The sequence below is a fragment of the Takifugu flavidus genome, chromosome 7, assembly GCF_003711565.1.
Source record: "Takifugu flavidus isolate HTHZ2018 chromosome 7, ASM371156v2, whole genome shotgun sequence".
Taxonomy (NCBI): domain Eukaryota; kingdom Metazoa; phylum Chordata; class Actinopteri; order Tetraodontiformes; family Tetraodontidae; genus Takifugu; species Takifugu flavidus.
This window is the reverse complement of record NC_079526.1, coordinates 6783144-6803255: the sequence shown is the minus strand read 5'-3', so window position 1 is coordinate 6803255 and position 20112 is coordinate 6783144. Positions and strand designations below refer to the sequence as shown.

Here is a 20112-nt window from a genome sequence, read left to right as displayed (position 1 = left end):
TTGGCATAACATTTATCTGTGATGGCCTTTATAAGATCAAAGGTCACTATCCCGCCAGAATGTCCAACATTGCCAAAACTGAATCAAATTTAAAAAAAAAAAAAAAAAAATCAGGATGAACACCATCCAGGAGGCAAGGATTTGCTGTAAATTTAAATTATAAAAAAGTCAGGCCCAGGTTAAGCTGTAAAGGTTAGGCTGTGTGTGTGTGTGTGTGTGTGTGTGTGTGTGTGTGTGTGTGTGTGTGTGTGTGTGTGTGTGTGTGTGTGTGTGTGTGTGTGTTTTCTACCTTAAAGAACTCTTTAACCTTAAAGTAGCTGTGTTTAATGACACAGTCTCATTTGAATTGTGTTTATTTGAACAGGGATCTGCTGGTGTTTGGCCTCTTGGCTGATGTCATGGACGCGCTCCGCTGCCGTCTTCTCTGCTGCTGGATGATCCGAGTCGCTGCAAATGCAGAGTCTGACAGCTCCAATAATCCCCGAGCTCCCTCTGCTGTCTTCCCCTAACGTCTGGAACTCACAGCCTCCGCTTGCACCAACAACCAGAGCAGAAAGCTCCGGAGAAAATCTCAGAGCTGATGAGTTTGACCTTTACAACCAGGAGTCTGGCTTTGATTAGAGCCGTCCGTACCAAAGGGCAGAGATCAAATCAATAAGACGTGTTGGGATTTACTCACAGGCATATCTGTAAGCACACACACACACACACACACACACACACACACAGACCCTAGTCAAGTGTGTGTGTGTGTACATTCTCCTTCTCCTGTATTCCGTCTTCCAGTGCAGCGAAACTGCCGCTTTGTAATTTTGGTTGCATACTTGACGTGCAGCCATTTTGTTTCTCCAAATGAGCTACGGATGACAGATAGAGCAGATTGCTTATTTAGTTATGTTTGGGATAAATGTATGTTCCAAGGTTTTTCAGTTCTGTTAAATAGCAGGGTAAATCTCCTCCATCAACCACAGCATGGAAATGTTGGTATAGCTAAAAGACTGTGGCCCCTTTTGCTTTACAAGCGCTCGGGTCTATTTGTCTTTCTTTCTTTTTGGAAATGATGAGTGAAGTGCATTCTGTCGGATGAAAGACAAAGTCATACATATAGATATATTTTTGGGGTGTCGAAAGACCGATCAGGAAAATGCTGATGAGGCTTCAGTGTGTGTGTTGTGTGTGTGTGTGTGTGTGTGTGTGTGTGCTCGGTGCGTCCTTCATGGAGTGTCAGGGGTGTCAGCTCGAACAGTGTTATATTTATGTGCGTGTTCATGTGTCTCCACCAGCAGATGGCGCTCACGCGCTGCAGTGGAACGCTCCTGTGTGAAGCAGACCGGAAGCTGCTTCGGGCCACCGGCGGCTCTCCTCCACAGCAGCAGTGGGAGGGAATCTGCTGCTGTGTTAACCCGATCTGTGACCATAAACTAGAACATGAGGACATTAGGTCTTTCCAGCAGCAGGTCATTGGTTCAGGATGCTGACAATACCGTCCAAACCGGTCCCGTCCACCTGGACAGCAAGAGTGCACGAGTCCGGAGGCTGCTGGTCGACTTTAGTTCTGCCTTCAACACCATAATCCCACGGCATCTGATCGACAAACTGGGCCGACTGGGACTGAACACAACTACAGGCCAAACACTGCTCAAGTACCAGCTCACCACAAGGGTGTGTGCTCAGCCCCCTTCGCATCTTCAAATATGCTGACGACACAACCGTAGTCCTTCACTCAGCTTCACAGTCTTCATTCTGCATATTTTCTTTTATCGTGCGGTGCATGCTTGTTCCGTCCTGTCGCAGCATCCGTGATGTTAATTGCTGAACGACAATCAAAAGGCGTCTGAGCCTAACTAGGTCACTTCTTCTGGACGCGCATCAAGAAACTGAGCACATCCAGTTCTACCTTTCAAAAGCCCCCATGTGGGTTGTTTTCCTGCCAGGGTAATCCAGACTATGGATCTGCATATAAAGAGGCTTTACATATAGATAGATGGGGGAGGGGGCTGGTCCTGACGGGAATTGGTCCATTCTGCCTCAATACACACACACCATTGAGCTTAAAACTTTGATCAGGAGTGTAGCAACGGCTTGATGGTGTAACTATGCTGTCCCAAGATGGCAGCTGAGCCTGCAGCTAACGCTAATTTTACTAGTCATGCATGATAGAACTTCACTGTACAAATGGTTTATCGTCATGATCATTTCATTTCAACACACACACCCGTGTACTATCTATCTTTGTGAGGACCTTCATAGCCAGAATACATTCCCGGGTTCAACACTCCCCCCATCACACCCAACCTCCTAACGCTAACCTAAAGCCAGTTCAAACCTCAACCTTAAAACCAAGTCTTAACCCTCAAACAGCCCCTTGAATCCTCAGTCCTTAGAAGTATTTTGGTACTCAGGTTGCAAAAGTACAAGAACGCACACATACCCAAAGTCCAATCGAATGATGACGGGAGCGAATGGATGCGCTGAACTTACTTTTTACCTTGATGCCAGGACTTTTATGCCCATTTAATCCTTTAAAGATGATTACCTGTTTTTACCACGGCGTCATCTTCAGTTCAGGGTTTCGAGGTGTGGCACCAGGCAGCGCTGGTCTGTATTTAGATACTCTGATAACATCATTTTACTTGTTGAACTTAAAATAATTTACACACTAATAAAGACTTTTGTAAATGTAGGTGTAATGTCATTTCAGGTGATGCATTTTAATAAGAATGTGCCTCATGTACATATAAAAGCGCTTTGGTATAGTCTGGATCTCGAAACCACATTGTCATGGCAACGGCCAGCTCCACGGACCTGTAATCAGGGCGGCAGGTCTTTGAGAACATGCAGCAGCTCTTATTAGCCACAGCTTTCGTGCCACTTCAGTATTCTCTTCTCTAAACCATCATTTCACAGCCATGTGTTGACTTCCATTTGGTTGGAGATGCTGCAGCCAGGAACACGTTGTACCTTAATGAAGACTCGCACACTGAGGAGGGAGGACTGGGTTCTTTATTGGCACTTGCGTCAGGGTGGAAAGAACATTCTCATGCCCATATTCCTGTCTGAGGTTAACGGGCAACAGCCGCCTCCTCCCTCCCACCCCACCTCTCTGTTTGCGTATATTTCCCCGTGCAGGAGAGCCTCGGTGCCAACACTGGCCCCCCAGAGTCCTTTTCATGCCGCTGATGGTGCACGGTGGCTGCAGATTGTGACCTTATATGCCCCCTGGAAGTGAGTCATCTGAGGTAAAGGAGTGTGCATTCGTGTGTCAGAGATAGAAACACACACACACTTGAGCAGAGAAGAAGCGGTGAGGTCACGACTATTCGTTCATAATGTGGAAATTAACTTAGCCGCTGACACTCACTCAGAGCACTGTGGCATCCACACCCAGAGGGAGCACATTAGCTGGAGCTCAGCAGCAGGAATTGAGTCAGTTCTCTGTGGTTAAAAAACACACAGAAAAACTGTAGTTTCAGCAGCAAAATTCCCGTCACTCGACTGTGGGAACTACTGAACAACCCTTACTCATCAAGATACTTGGCTGATATTTCCTCGTCCTAATTAGTGTCTGTGGCAAAGTAGCAAGAACATTTGAGCTGATATCTTATTGCCTGCATATATATAGGAATATGAATGCCATAAAATAAGCAATACTGACATACAAGGCCAGGATCGATCTCAGTGGCTCCTTTTGAGCTCAGTGGGTTTGGATTTTCAACAGCTTTTGCAGTGGGTTCATCATTCTTGTTGCATGTTTGAGATGTGCCAAAACAGCCCCCGAGGTAGGCCTGTTTAGATCATTGCATCTGGAACATAGTTAGCTCCCACATGTACGCCACTTTGACAGCTCTAAGCGTCTAGTTTCCCTTTTTGCAGCTTAATTTTTCATATGCATTTGAAACTTTCCATTGAAATAAATGTATTTAAATATCTGGATCTGATTGAATAATTGGCTCCACATTGCCATTTTAATTTGATAGCTAATAAAAAACTTCTTTAAGTATTTTTTCTTACAATTATGTGGAAAAATATGCCTTACCAACATTTTATTTACTGGTGATTGATGAGTCCATGCGGGGTGCAGTACTCTGATCGTACCAGTAGGTGGCAGGTCACTGCTCTGCAGCTCTGAATCAATCATGGTCCCCACCAATAGAGTTTGGGTTAGTTTTCACATACACCAACAAGGACGTCTAGATTAATAGCTTAGTTTTAAATTTTTAATAGAAAATGTATTCAAAATAATACAACAGGAAGTATCAAGTAAAGATGACAACCAAAGTCAGCTCTGTGTCTACATGGCAACTGTGCATCCTCTGCAGGGACTCGGTCCGATTCTATGGATATGTGGAGGTTTTGGTGTTAATACGTTGATCCATCTAGGAGCAGCGAAGTGATGTCATATGAAGAAAATGGAACAGCTTAAGACACAGATACTGTCAACTAACGCAGCTTTAGTTTGCCACCTGCAGGATATGACAATGGTAATGAATTGAGGGACGATGCTAATACGTTAAAAACAAAGCCAAAAGTAAAAACACAGAAAAGAGCCTCAGAAAGACAAGAAAAACAACCTGAACAACTGGCTGTGGAACACAATTAAAAAAAGTCTCTGACTTCAGAAGGCAGGAGTCTCTAAATCACCAGCTCCTTCCTTGATATCTCTTATTAAAATATCACATATTTCTCATTCTTTCCTCTTCTCTCATCCGTTCTCCAAGACCTTCTGTGTTTCTGAGCAAGCCCAAAAGTTTGTTGCTGTTGTGTGATTCCATTTCCGCTCTCACCATCGCCCCCCCTCAGGCTCCCATTGATCCAACCTGCCACCGCAGAGACATTTGTCCTTGCTTGGCATCAGTATTTGTGAGTTCTTTATGAGGGGGGGGTGGAATGATCAGGAAGTGCAGATGCACAGGAGAGATGAGAAGTTTCATGAGGAAATGATACTGTATGACCCCCACTGGTGTGAGACGTCATATCCTCCATCTCTCCGTCCCACTGTCGTGTTGCCACGTCCACTCATCTGCTCCCGGGGTGAAGAGTGAAGAGGAGGGCTGTGTAGTCTCTGTAGAAAGGGTCCTTTATCCATTCTCTCCTCCTTTCTCGCACATATACATTTTCCTTTTGGTTAAAATACTATCTTTGCCATACATTCAAAATCACACACACACACACACACACTTATGCAGAACACTGATTAAATCTCCCTCTCAGGCACACATCTATACACTTGTACTTCCACACACACACACACACACACTTATGCAGAACACTGATTAAATCTCCCTCTCAGGCACACATCTATACACTTGTAGTTCCACACACGCACACACACACACACACACAGAATGTGGGGGAAATCCTCGGGGGCCTCTGTGCTATGTCCCATCTTCCTCCTCCCCCTCTGAGCAGTAGTCTCGCCCCTGCAGGGAAAGACACGTGCATCATTTCCATTTCTTCTTTTCTACTCTGATCAGTTCCACATACATTCAAAAGCAGCCAGCTTTGAGTCAAGCTTGTCTCCCCCCACAACAAACCACCTTTATGCAGCTAAAGGATGAGGCCGACAGGTGGGCCGGCTCCACAGCCACCAACAAACCGTCACACTCTCCTCGTCTCTCCATCATCTCACACACAGCGGCAGCACTCAATCCCAAATCAGCGTGTGCTGCCGACTCCAGCACTCAGATAACAATTATTTGTGCATTCTGTAATCATCAAGGACACATTTATTGGGATGTGATCACACGCCAAGTGTGGTATACTGAGTCCAAAGGCCAATATTCAGCATTTTATAACATTTGATTACATCACAAACAAATGGAAACAGCATCTGAGGACATTACTTGGGTAAAAAAGGGCTTTGCAGCATCTTTGGCATCTAAAGCTAGCCTGTTAGTCAGCAGGAACAACAGCTTAATGAGAGGAGCTGAAGAGAATATTGTGGAAAACAAAAATCATTTAATTTTAATTCAGTTTCAAACCACAGTTGGGTCTTCACTTGTGATAACCAGGCTTCATCTGCAGGACTTGCAAAGACTGAAATATATCACGTAACTGTCAGTTACTTCAATCAGAAGAGCTGCTGAGGCTGAAGAGGAACAAGAGGCCAGTTCCTCCCCCTCAGCTCTGCTGAACTCTTTTCCAGAGTGACAGTGTTCATACCCTCATATTCACTCCATCTCTTTTAACGTGAAACACGCCTCCTCACCTTCTCAATCTTCTCATCCAGCATCCTGAAAAATTCCTGCTGGCTCTCCGACGTGTGAATGCTGAGGAAGGAGGAGGAGGGAGAGAGGAAGTCAGAGACGAGGAGGAGAGGGGAGGCAGTGAACACATCATGAGAATTTTCCATTACACCCCTACACTACACAAACAAAGCAACACACGCGCGCACGAACACACACGCACCCACATTCCTCACAGCAGTGTGAGAAATTCAGAACTGTGATGCTCTGAAGGAACTGAAATGATTATTTTTATCAAGCGTATAATCAGAATGCCAGCAAAAAGCGGCCAGTATGTGAAAGGCTAGTTTCATTTCTGTCATCTACGTAACTGCTGTGTGTAACTGCACAGAGACACGCAGCCATCTTACAAACACTGGGTAATAAACATAATGCCTCAAAATGTGGGACACGGCACAAAACATGGGATTAAGAAGGGATGTCCCAGTTGTCCCGGCTAATCTTAGGAATCTGGAATTGTTTGTATGAAAGCAGGATAATCATAGTTTCTCTATATTATTTTAATGAATTACAGATGGTTGAAGTTAAACATGATCAGTTAGGTCATAATGGAGGGGGGTTTATCTGAGGTCATATCTGTCCTCTGACCCCAGTGCCCTCAGTTAGTTACAACACATGCAGACCTTCACCTTCTGTCTGCTGATGTGGAAATAAAATGGATACCAATTAAAGATCCAACCTGGTGTTTGCTTTCGTGAGGAGACTTTGCATTTTACTATTTTGGTTTTTGCAAAGTGCCATTTATAGTCATTATATTCTTGAGACGATCTCTCTCTGCAACTCCCATAATCCCGTCGGTTGAATAACAGAGCGTTTACAGTTATTGTCAAGGCTGCCGGCTGCTTACTTAGACTTGATGTTTGCTGCAGCCACCTCCTTCTGTGGCTTGCCCCGATACTGCACATGGCTCTTCTCCTGAAAAACACACACTATTAAAGTGTGTCCTCTCCCAGCTGGGACGTCTAAATACAACTGCTACAAGGGTGATGTCTTTGTGTGTAATGTTCTGCAGGAAATATTGCGTCATTTCCAGCCAAATTGACGTAACCTGCCGTCTTCATCATCGGGGTGAATTCCTCTTAACAAAAACCAACTACAGCACCGACAAGAGGAGAGAAACAAGCACTCCTCTGACTGCTTCATGACACCGGAGCGTCGGCTGATTGTGCAAAAATTCTTCTCGTGGCACACCAGGACTCTCCTTTCATGACATTCATACAATACACACCGTCAAAGAAAACATCTGTTTCTGTTTGACGGAAAAGGGTTTCGCAACCTGCTTAATAAAAAGGTCACGCTGCGTGTTTACCGCATCCAGGAAATAGAAAACACAAGTCAGCTGACGCCGCTCAGCAGAGGGAGTTCACTGAACTGTTGTGCTGATATGGATTTGCATTTCACAGGAAGAGGTGATACTCTGTTTGCAGGCTGATACTTGGGCCGCCGTGATATAAATTAAAGGCAGTGTGGTGCTGCTTACATTTTTAATTAGCATTCATAGCTGCGTTGATTCCCCCACCACTGCTGGCAGAGACCCCGGGCTGGCTGACCTGATTTAATAACTCCCCATTTCACGCTATCACACTTTAACCATTTATTGAGCCAGAAATGATGCAAATATGCATCTTTTGGAGCCAGGAGCCAAAATATCAACCCAAGATGGCGAGTCGGATTATTTATTTGACAAGGTAGAGAATTGCTTTGGAGATAATGCGGCAATTTCGTCCCACTGTTTCATAGCACAGGCTTTGAAGACCTGGGTCAAACCAGCCGAGTGATCAGCCCCTCGCATTCCATACATGCCGGCGAGTTGTTGCTACCTGCGTGTGAGGCATGTCTTTGTGTGTGGATGTGCACGAGAGAATAAGTGTTTATATGTGAGGCTTAAGGACCCGCCTTTGGTGCAGACGCGAGTGCTTTCGCATGAGCTGACGAACTGTCAGGAAAAAGCCCGAGTCTGTGTGCGGATGACGGGCTGTCAGGGTGTCTCACCAGGTTCTCCTGGTTGCGTGCGTTCACTCGGTTTTCTTCCCCTCTCATGTACTTCACCTCCTCCACTCCCTTCATCTTGTATTCATCTGAGGGAGGGAGATAAGAGTGCGGTTAAAGGAGGGAAATAAGCGACAATAAGAAGAAAGAGACGTCCTTCCCTTCATCCTGCCCGTCTCCAACTACGCTGCAAAATGAAAATGATTTCAGTCGCTGCAGATTTACAGTCCTTTCATTGCATTAGGTCGACATCACCTGTGGCTGCAGAATTGATTTAAGTTGGAATTTATCCGAGATAATCCGATAACTACAACCTGATGCACAGTTTTACAGAGCGGACATGACAGCTGAGGTATACGGAGCAACACAATGGCTCACTCCTTTCCAATTTAGGTATGGCAGCTCATCGGGAAACAGACGAAACAAGGAGTTGGAGACAGTGAGAGGGAGCGCAAGTGTATGGGAAGTAGAGCAGGAGACAGAGGAGAGGAAATCAAAGGAGACGGATGAGTGAGATTGGAGGATTACCGATCAGTTCCACACTTTCTAAGATACACAGACAGCCCAGAGAATCTAATCTATAATAAACATAATGCCCTGGAGGTATAAATCCCAGTGCTGACACATTCATTGTAATATTTTTGCATTAAATAATCAATAATAAATAATCAATGCAGTCCTCTCTGGCTGGTGGCACCTTAAAATGAAGCACTGTAAGTGAAGCACTGAAGCAGTTATATGCAGTAAATAAAGCTCCACACAAAATCTAAACATTATCATGACCACAACGTGACCTCTAACGGCATACGAGCATTTATGTGGGGTGTGTACAGCGAGCTGGGGGTGAGGTATAAATCATGGCAACGAATGATAGGAGTTATCATGAGTTTAATGAGAGCAAATGAAACATAAAACCCAACAAGCCCTGCGCAGAACAATACAATCGCACTGGCACTTCTGCTGAGGTAAACATTTTACTGATAAAGCAGCTGAGTACACACACGTGCACGCACACACACCTTCTCTAGTGCACTTGTATTTTGCACTAACCCTATCAGCTGCCTGTCACGCAGCTGAGAGAGAGCGAGATAGAGAGACAGAGAGAGAAAGATTGATCCCCAGTGTGTCTCCATTTTACTCGTGCACCCATGAAATCAATCCAAGCTCCAAGTGCTTTTCTACTGTTAGCGTCAGGAATGTAAACAAGTGGAAGTGCAGCAGCTCCCGTCTGAACATGCCAACTCACACACAAATGGTTCTGGAACACTACACGGGTTCATCAAGTCAAGATGTGCAGGATAAACAAGCAGTTTTTATGGAGCTTGGGCAGGAAACAGTATAAAGGGCCCGTACGCGCGGCTCATGTGACCACTACCATCTACATATAGTATATTAAAAGTAATGTGACATGTTTTTCACGGAGATGCAGGTTTCCCTAGGAGCACTTGAGCAAAATAGAACTGAAAGGATATGTTGCATTCTAACAGGTTATTAGTAAATCCTGATCACAGTGCTGCGAGTACAGACGCACCGACAAGTGAAAATTGGGGTTTAATATGAAGTTTATTAAACTCGTGACCCAAAGAGCACGTTGAATGTGTGTGTGTTGCGTTCACTATCAAAAGAAAAGAGGGCTCCATCACGCCGGTGGCAGACTTGGAAAGAACGTGAGGGAGGGGGGAGCGATAGCTAGAGGCAGATGAAATAGCACAACTATTTTGAGAGGAAAGGATTTCTGAGATGTGGGCTTCTTTCTCATCTCTGATTAAAGGCTTGTGCTATGTGCTGACCTTAAGATACCGAGTTATGGTGCGTGCGTGTGTTTCTATTACGGCTGAGTCATTGATTCTGCAGCTTTGTCATCTTATGCAAGGGTGGTGAGACATTCATGTCTGCTGTGCACGTAATGTTTGATAGCGGGGACAAAAATACACATTTTGCCTACAACATGAGGACATTATTTCCCTTATAAGCTCTAAATGTCTGAGAGTTTAGTCTCGGTTTAAAGGTTCAGGTACTGGGTTTATGTGAAATTTAGGTTAGACTTTTAGTTGTGATGGACAGGTAAAAGACTGTAGAATGAATTATATTAATAAAAGTCCTCACAAACATAGCAGTACACGGATGTGTGTATGCTCAGTTCTGTGTCAGCCTGTCCCCAGGCCAAAATGTCATTTTGCCCTTCCTGATGTGTCCACGCTAACATATTGAACATGATGCCAAGACCCATCGATAGGTCAAGATTAAATATGTTTTAGTTTTGAAACGTTTCAATTACAAGGTGAAATAGAACACACCGACTCCGTTCTGTTCTTTTCCATGAAACTGACACGATTTGCAGAGAAATCTAGGCTGGCTTCCTCAGAAGGACGCACCTTCAAAACACAACAACACACGCCGCCTCCCCTCCGATCACCTCCGACTGGGATTATTGCACACATCAATTGCGCGGTGTTGTGGAGAGTGTTGCTATTTTCCCCTCTTCAGCCGTCAGTGTTTGTGTAAAGGAGCTCAGACTTTTCCGGTTATTGTGTGCGAGCGACCGAGAGGAGGGGGGGCGGGGTCGGGGGTGGGTGGGGGTGCAGGCAGCCACAGTATCTGGGACACACACACACACACACACAGGCAATCTGTTGAAAGGCGATCAGCGTGGACTAACTCCCACACTAAATGCAACTTAAGCACATGTGAGCGCGACTGCATGGAACCATCTGCAGTTGATCGATCTCAATCTGATGCCCTGATGTGAGAAGTGGGGGGAAAAGACTCCACACTGCCTGAGAGACAGCAGAATCACCCCAGAAAAAGAGGATAAGGGTTCACTCCGCTCAGTGGACAGACACACAGTCTTTTTTTTGCATCTTGCAGCTTCCTGGAGGAGGTTAGTCATGTCTGAATGCTGCAGAAAAAAAGCTCTGGAGGAGAATGCAGAGCAGCATGTGGGGGTTTGATAACTGAAGCAGGAGTTAACCAATATAAATACATGGGTGTGAGGGAGACTTATATTGAGACAATGAATTGATATGGTACAGGTGGGGAGATGAAGATCTGAGAGACTCTCCTGCTCCTGTAATCGTTAATATATCTTTACCAATAACTAAAGTATTAATTAAGATAATAGTCAAGACATGGATGGATATTAGAAATAATACAGGAAAGAGGAAGGGAGACTGAAAGGACAAAAGGCTTTGACCTCATGTTGTGCCAGAGATGGGCGGAAAAGAAACACTGGGAGAGGAAGAGGGAGAGAGGAGACAGAGAGTGAAGGGTGAGAGGAAAGGAAAAGACAATCTAAGCAGACCACAGACTAAGAGGAGAGAGAAGGAAAGAGGAATATGAGCAGTGTCACACATCATCCTCCCTTCCTCTCTCCAGGAAAACGCTCCAATTCTCCCATCTCGCCCTCTCATTTCCTGCCGCGTTCAGTCGCCACTTAAGAGACGAGAAGGGAAATGAGACGTGAGACCAGAGCGGCCACGGGGACAGTAAGCGAGGAGCGGGGAGGAAGAACAGTAAAAGAACAATAAAAACCCACAGAAAGACGGGGGAGAGGAGGAGAAATGGAGAGTGGTATGAAGCGTCATCATCTGTCGCCTCAATCTGCCCCGGTGCAGCTACACCAGTGTGTTGCTCTTAATTCTTAATCCCTGTTAATCTTTCTAGCACCCATCAGTGCTCTCTTTCGCTAGCTTTCACCCTCATTTGTGCCCCTTATTGCGCAACAGTCTGGGTGTTTTTGATAAAGATCTAGATTAAAACCAACCGCTGGGGGATGTCTATTTTCATTCCATTCTTAAAAAAAAATCGTAGCAAGTGCCGCTCAATTTGACACTTTTGCTCTTATTTGGAGCAACACTGGGGATCTAAATCCTGCCCAACACACACGAAAAGCGGCACGAGCTGGGATCAAATCGCCAGTCGACACTAGATGACAATTAAAAGATGAACTACTTAATTCCTGGAGCCTGGAAATCTCTTGTGAGAGATGGTGGCAGGCTGGTCACTATAGGGCTCCCAGAGGACTGGCGTTCACTACCATCTGAAGCAAAATGGAAATAAACACTGAAGAACAGTTCAACTCTCCCGTGTGAGCAACTGTTACTTCCCTCTCTTACATGGACTGTCAATGTCGACGACTAATAAAAATCTGGAGTTGACAGCAATGGTTTGAAAAAGGGAAGTGAACGCTCCGCCAGAGGCCTCGGAATCGTAATGAAGACAATATATCGAGAGAACAGAAGGGGCGACGGGTCGGAGCTGAGCAATTAACAGAGCGAAGGGGAGCTGTGAAGCTTTTATTGACATGTGTGGTGTGTGCGTGCGTGCGTGCGTGTGCATGCTGACCGGCATAGAGGTCGCCGTTGCTGTAGGCCTTGCCACGTCCCTCCTCATCGTTGGGCACGGCCGACACCTGCTTGGCCGAGGTGCAGCCCATGGCCTCACTCTCTGAAGCCCCTCCTCATCGCACTCTCACCTGTTTCAGGACAGAAGAAAAATGGTCACAAAATGAGAAGCGGAATCGTTCCTGTATTCTTTCAGTTAAGCGATGAGGTTCTGGGCAGGACCGCTCCAGATCCACTCCACTCATTATAGTAATTAGATTATATGGATCCAAATCCCTTGACTTTGCAAGTCCTGGCCAAGCTAGGAAACGTACTTACACATTACATTTAATGCAGAAACCAAAGCTTATTGTTTGATCTCATTATCACATCTTAAGACTCTCTACAATCTGCCTAAATAATAAGTGAAATAATATGTTTCATACATAGAACCTGCTAACAGTTTTGAATAAACCTTCGGGAAAAAAAGCATCCTTTAGACACATCTAATCGTTGCAAGTGATGGACTAAAATAAATGTGACACTTTATAATTATTCCGGGAAAAAGGGACAGCTGATTCCAGGCAGACCGAGAGCATCACTGTCAGTCAATCACGCACGCTGTCACAAGCGTTATACAACAGTCTGTGTCACTCACACATGCCATATGTTGTCTTCGACAGAAGCCATCCGACTGCTGGTGACCACACACACACACACCACACACACACACACACACCACACACACACACACGAGACAACAGGGCGGTGGGGGTGGCTACTGGTGGGAACCAAAAGTGCTAAAAATGGAAGAGGGTACTGTTGTAGGTGGGGTACAATGGTGAAAGGAAACGGTGGAACATAAAAATGTGAGAGTGTGGAGCTTTATTAGAGCATTACCAACTGCTTCCACGTGGTCCCAATGATTTTCTGATGATGGCACTGTTCATTCACACGTTTAGACTTCAGCTGACTCATGTCAGATTGTGATTATATGTGTATATACAGAAATCTAAGCTCAAACGGCCTAAACTGCACCGTCACTGTCTGTCTATGGTTTTTTCCCCCTTGGTTTTGTTTTTGGTTTCATTGCACCGTGAAAAATTGGCCATTTAAAATACACTGTGAGAAGAAAAAAAGTAATAAGGGGAGTCAATCACACTTCTGGGGTATAAACATGTTGGGAAGCAATCATGATGAAAAATTTCACTAGCAAAAAGAAGCAAAGAGCAGGTCGTTTTCCTCTTGCCGTTTCTACTGATTCTAGGATGGTTTTGTAATTTTCCACCAGCCTCATCTCTGGTGGTAGCATGGGCTGGTATCTGCCCCCCACAGAAGCCGCTCAGGTAGTGCAGCCTTTATATCCATCGGTATCACAGCCACAACCACTGCTGCATCTCCCAGCTCGGTGTCACCAGCATGCAGGAGCAACATGAAGAACACTGAAATTCCTATAACTTATTTATTCATTATTATGCTGGGGGGGGGGGTGTACGTTCAGAGCGAGGGACGTCTAGAGTGCAGACAGGCTGGGAACAAGTCAGTCAGGGCAAACACACTTTTACAGCCACAGAGACGTGCACAGCTGGATGGTTGCAGAGCGGTCTCATAGAGACACTCCAGAGGTTCGTAAGTGATCTCATGCAGCCTAACCTGAGCTGCTTTAAACACGAGCTGAGAAACTCCGCAGATGTTACCCGTCAGAGGCTGGGAGCAGCATGAGGCAGAAAGGTGTAAGAAGGCCGATAAAAGGTAGAAAAGCAGGCAAAACAAAGAGAATCCCTTCTGCTGCCTCTGAAGGAAATCCACACAGAAACGAGAGCAGCCTTGATTAAATTTAGGTTCAAAGGGTCTCGAGTGTGTAGGCTGGTTGATTTGTATAGAAACATCAAAATGAGCAGGAGAAGACTAAAAATAGAGCTATGCTTTCGAGAGCACAGCCACAGGCCGAGTGAATCTGTGCATCAGGATGCATGGTTAACCCATGTAATGGCATGGTTAACCCATGTAATGGCATGGTTAACCCATGTAACCTATGTACAGCTGCTAAACTGCTCACAATCCAGAGATGTGGAACAGACAATTTTAGGATGAACCCCAGTTGTTTGACTGAGGTCACTGCATGCACATTTAGCTTTGGCAGGGTTTTGATGAGCACCACCCCAGAGAGACGCCCAGTACCAAATGCTCCACCACAGTGAGGCGTTGCACAGGCCTGAGTGTTACTGGGCCAAACTAGTTGTGACGGCGAAGACAAAATAATGCTGTGATGTGCAGGTTGTGGCCATATTTCTGGCTAAACTTGCATCATATCTGGCAATGTTTAAATAGGCATCAGAAACGATAGGCCAAGAGCCAACCATGTGAAGCGTGAAGGCCAAAATGGGAAGTCAACACGTGGCAGAGGACCAGCCCCTGCAGCAGAGTATGATTTGGCAAACCTGCGGACTTGTCTGTGCCTGTACGCAGGGAGGTGGGACGTAATCTGCTCTGAAGTGTGTGAATAACCCTCTTCAGCGAGTCCGTTTGTCAAAGGAGGAACTTAAACGGGGGACGCAAGCACATGCGCTTGCATAAACACGTGCCGCGCATGGGCTGAGCAGTGCGTGGTGCAAAGGTGATTTCTCAAAACAGGGTTGTGCCAGAGGCAGAGAGCAAATAAAAGAGCCTGAAAAACTGGCTGAGCACAGGGGGAAGAGAGAGAAACGCTGCAGGGAGGTGCAGGCGGGGAATGGGGGGTGGATTCTAATGTGCTCCTCCATGACACATTACCATCAGGCTGTTAATACATTACTAGCGTGTGTGACTGATTCAGCTTTCCTGGAAAAAAAATGAGGATGGGTGGGGAAGCGATGACCTCACGGAGAGACGCTCTACCTGCGACAGAGAGGAAGATGACTCTTGGCTGCGTCACGCAGCTGAGCAACGTTCTGCCAGACCCTTTAAAAGCAAAATACTGTGTATATCTGAAGTGTCTTTATGGCTGTAAGATATACTGTTGTGTGTCTAACTTGTCCTTTCCTCTGTGACAAAACAGAGTGTGCGTGCTGCTCCTGGCCAACACACCATAATATTTACTCTTACCAGGCAGCAAATGCAGCACCTCTCCAAGGCTCCCAGCTCAGGCATTCAATCAGCCCGACAAGCCCGAGAGGTTGAGCCAACACGCTACCAGATTGCAAAGGTTGCTTCAACTATACATGTCTTCTTTCTCTCACGCCATCTGCTCAATATTTTTTCTGTTGCAATGGGGCTGACACGTGGTCAGAGGAGGATGGATAGGGTGCAGGGTGGGGAACGAGCTTACAGGAACTCCTCTGTTCTGCAGCCAGAGACATGCAGCCGTGCAGAGCAGCTCTTAAACACGGTGAAGTATTGGAAGCATAAAGAGGGACACGAAGCCATCTCTGTAACTCATGCTTAGCTGCAAATGTCTGCAAGGTCCTTGCTATTTCCTGTTAGACACATGTGATGAGAAAGGAATGAAAGAATTGACTGGAAAGATAAGAGCCTCCTCAGAGACCAACAGCATCTAATTGAAATCTGTACCGAAGCCCATTTTTGCGAAGGTCCAAACAAGCCATACAAAAAAAAGATTGTTCCACCTGAAAGAGACCAGGCTGCAGGATAAAATGTCTCCTGCAAGGCCCATTATCAATCTACAGTCATGCTGCTTTCTTAAGAGGAGCGAGACAGATTCTCTAAATGAGCCAAGTCATGCCCGTTTCATTCCACACAATAGTCTACCGTATTATGTTCTGCCCTCAGCAGTGCCCGACCAGAAATGAGGCCAAACTCTGGAGATTCTGCCCGTGAAACGAATGAAGACAACCAGAAAGTGACGAATGTTTTGGCGGCACTGCGACTTCCCCGCGTAGTTAAACCTGCAACTGAAAGGTGCCCAGATGTTAAGCTAAATAAGCACCTGCAAAAGCACGACTGCGGACCAAGAAAAGGCGTTGGGCAATGTGGTTCACGCCAGCGTGTCCAAGTCGAGGGCGCACGAGTGAATGCTTGTTCATCACATTGACCAACAGACACCTGATAAAAAGGCCCGGGCCGACGAAGCAGCTGCACAAGGTCAAACTCTGTTATTCTCTCAATTCTATAACATCTGAATTGCAAATAAATGAAACAATAGCATCATTAATATTTATTAAAATTACCTCCACGGTGGGAAATTATGCCCAATCCCACACTAATCGGAAAGCAGGCAGCAGGATCATTGACAAAGGATCTTTCAGGTCCATGTTTGTGAATGAAAACCACGGAATTGTTGACCATCGTGCTGGAGGTGAGCCCATGTCTCGTGGCTCTGCGTGACATCGCCAGCAACATGGCTACAGGCGCACGCCACACCACAATCTTTCATTTTACATTTTGTCATTTAACAGAATTTTTAACTGCTCTTTCTCCGAAGGACAAAATCCATTATAAACTCAATGCTCAGTGGGGCTGCTCAAGTATGGCAGAGGTAATCATAATCTTGACAAGATGGGTTAAAAATAATTATCAATTGTGTAATCACATTATGCAGGCACAAAGCTCCTTTCACTTTCCTGCTTTTCACTTTCCCAGCAACAGAATAATGATGAATTTTATAGGATTTTCAAGACATTCTCGGAACACTGGTTATAGCTTTATACTGTCTCGATGCGAGACAGAAAGACGCAGCGCTGTGTTTTCATTTGAATAAATAGCTCCTGCATGCTTTACGTCTTTGAGTTATCTTCTTTTTGTTTCATTTGCCAGCAAGCTACACCCCGATTGTGAGTCACAGGGCAAAGACGTCATGTTGGTTACGTAGCAGATGCAGACACGGCTGGTCGTCTTGCACAGCCTGAAATCAGCCCAGACCAAAGCTAACTGTTACACACCGAATTGTGCTGCAGTTTAAATGTGGGTTTGAGACTCCCAAACTTTGACATAATCCACCATTCATGTACAGGTGGATCGGCATCTTTCCATTTTCACCATCCAACATTGACAGCGTGCTCTTTTCTTTGGAGGTGGAGCTGCTTCTCTTGTGACGTCATCAGTCCATTTGTGGACTTCTCATCATCTGGGCAGGAAAAGGCCACCTAGAAATCCCACCAGACAGCTTTTTATCTACCGCACCGATGGGAAACCGACGCTTTCTGTCTGGTGAGCAAACACTGCGCAGATTAACAAAAGGTCATCAAAGTGTGACAAGAGATAAGCAAAGAAGAAGCCTGCAGGCTGCATCAGCGCGCTCGGGGGCACAGACGGCACACGGTTGCAACCCGGACACAGGACACGGGGTTGAAGGTGCAACCTTTGCTAGCATGGATTTCCATCAGTCCCATCAGTCAAGCGGACAGATGCAGTGGTAGTATCGTGTTGCGCTGGCCTTGTGCTTCCAATGCTGCAATACTCATCACTCCAGACGGCCCGAAGATGCCACCATGGGAACGCATCACGCACAAAGGCCAACATAAGAGAGGAAATACCTCCGTATCCATCCATCCACACAATAAATATCATGGTCGCCATGGAAAAGGAACGCATTTGATTGATGAGACCTGTTGGTTAATCAGTGTGACTTGAGTGGTCCACAGGTGCATCTACCGCAGAAAAAAGATAACAGTGCGAAAGGTTCTAAGAATAGATCCTCTTTCCTTGAACAAATAGAGGAAGAGAGGCAAACAGGGAGGAGTGCCGTGCTTCTGTTTCAGTATATGCACCACAGGAATTATTGACATATGTAGGGAACCACACACACACACACATCACAATCTGTGTGTGATAAGCAGTTGAGGGGTGGGTTAGTGAAGCATGCAGATCAATGCAGAGTCATGAAGATGAACAAATAGATCACGGCAGCAGGCAGATGAGGGGGTGGCTTGAAACTTGCGCCCACAAGATTGTTGCCACAGGATCATAACCTATAGGACCAGGGCTCTAAGCCACAGACAACAGAGCCACAGACAGCAAAGTCTGCACATGTGGAACTCTGCAGCTAATAACCACATCTGCCTCCAGCATTAAAACAAACAGAATTTAACAAGTCCTCCGGTGTCTGTGGAAGCAAGACGGGGTTCAAGTTGGTCAGTATTTCAAACCTGGCTGCAGATGTATCTATTTTTACCCCAACACCGACAACAACAGAGGGAAAAGAGCCGGAAGAGAATTCCTAATACATGAAACAAAAAACAAAAAATAAAAAAGCTGCCATCCTGCCATTTGCCAGCAGCACAGATCTCGGTCCTGACCTGGCGTTTAAGCTCAGTCCAGCTGTATCCAGCTGCGCTACATGCAGACACTGGGCGCTTTGTTCCCCCTCGGGGACAGCGGCAGAGAAGCCGGCGTCCAAATGTTGCCCGTGCGTGTATACGCACAGTAGTTGCGTTTGCACAAAGGTTACCGGCCAGCAGCCCCACCGAGCAGCCAGCTTCTCGTCCCCAGAGGTTTTTTTTCCCCCCCTTCAGGGCAAAACGGCCTTTGGGGCAGACGGGGAGGGAGCAGCGGGACGAAGGGGGAGGCACAGCCAACCAGGATGTGTGGAATTTTTTTTAAACACACTCTTTAAACCGAGTCAACATAAACTTTAAAAATACGTCGCCCCCCCTCAAAAAAAAGACGTTGAACCCACCTGTGCGCATTCGAAAACAAGACAAATAGCGATAAAGCAACAGTGGCGACATCCATGGATCGGCAGCAGCGAGCCCGGCGTCGGGGAAAGAAAGCGCCTGTTAATTGCAGCAACATTCAGGAAACAACAACAAAAGAGGGGATAAAAGAGAGGAAAAACCCCCGCGCACGGCCGCCTGGTCCACCCCGACGGGACACACGGCGGTTAAAGGAGAAAATTCACGCTGCGACTTACTCAGACGAACCGGTTCCGCTCGGTCCACTGGAGGTTAACCGGTCGGGCTTCCGGTTGTGTGTCGGGCGGGATCTGCGCTATGGAGACTGGAGAGCTCGCGGACGCGGAGCCTCGAGGACTGAGCGTAAACTGTGGCTTGCGTCATTTCATCAGGATGCCACTATCGCGCGCAGCCATGCAGCCATCTTGCCGAGGAGTGCCCGAGCAAGTGTGCGCCGGGAGCACGCGCCAGGCTGCTAAACGTATAGAATCGGGAGGGTTAGTCACCTTTTAACGGGATGAGATATATCGAACACGGCCCCGCTGCGATCTGCGCCTCGTGTGTCTTTATAGATCACATTCTAATTTGTTATGAAGTTGGTTAATCCGTTTACTGGGTGCCTTCTTTTAACTGTTTCCGTTCGGATTGTTGAAAAATTAATATGAATGTAAGTAATAATGAATAAATATTTTTACTGGAGGAGCCTAGGTGATTAGTAATAAAACAGTCTGTGGCTTTTGTACGCTTCTTTTGTCAAATTTACTCCAGAAAATCGGAATCTGCTTTCATAGGCTCAGACGTTACACAAGAAAATTTCCGATTTAACCACGGCGATGCAGGGTCTGTGGACTCAGGATGGCAAAAACATCTACTTTATACGATATAATATACAGTACGATACGTGCCAACTGGAGTATAATTTAAAAGGTTGAATTGTAAGGGATTGGA

The 20112-nt window shown here is 46.0% G+C and overlaps 1 protein-coding gene across 4 annotated transcripts; it reads right to left on the bottom strand.

Moving 5' to 3' along the window:
* Positions 1-4203: 4203 nt before the first annotated feature.
* Positions 4204-20006, bottom strand: zgc:92140 (uncharacterized protein LOC447854 homolog). 4 transcript variants are annotated; one of them, XM_057038292.1, is made up of 6 exons: positions 19404-19980; positions 12579-12708; positions 8238-8323; positions 7093-7160; positions 6209-6269; positions 4204-5420 (listed from the first exon to the last, which is right to left on the bottom strand). In XM_057038292.1, the coding sequence occupies exons 2-6, from the start codon at positions 12667-12669 to the stop codon at positions 5376-5378; spliced, it is 351 nt and encodes a 116-aa protein (XP_056894272.1). In that variant the 5' UTR covers positions 12670-12708; positions 19404-19980; the 3' UTR covers positions 4204-5375. The 4 variants fall into 4 exon arrangements, with proteins under 4 accessions (XP_056894272.1, XP_056894274.1, XP_056894273.1 ...); XM_057038294.1 differs by having other exon boundaries at positions 19170-19416; XM_057038293.1 differs by lacking the exon at positions 19404-19980 and adding an exon at positions 18790-18955.
* Between the last annotated feature and the right edge of the window lie 106 nt (positions 20007-20112).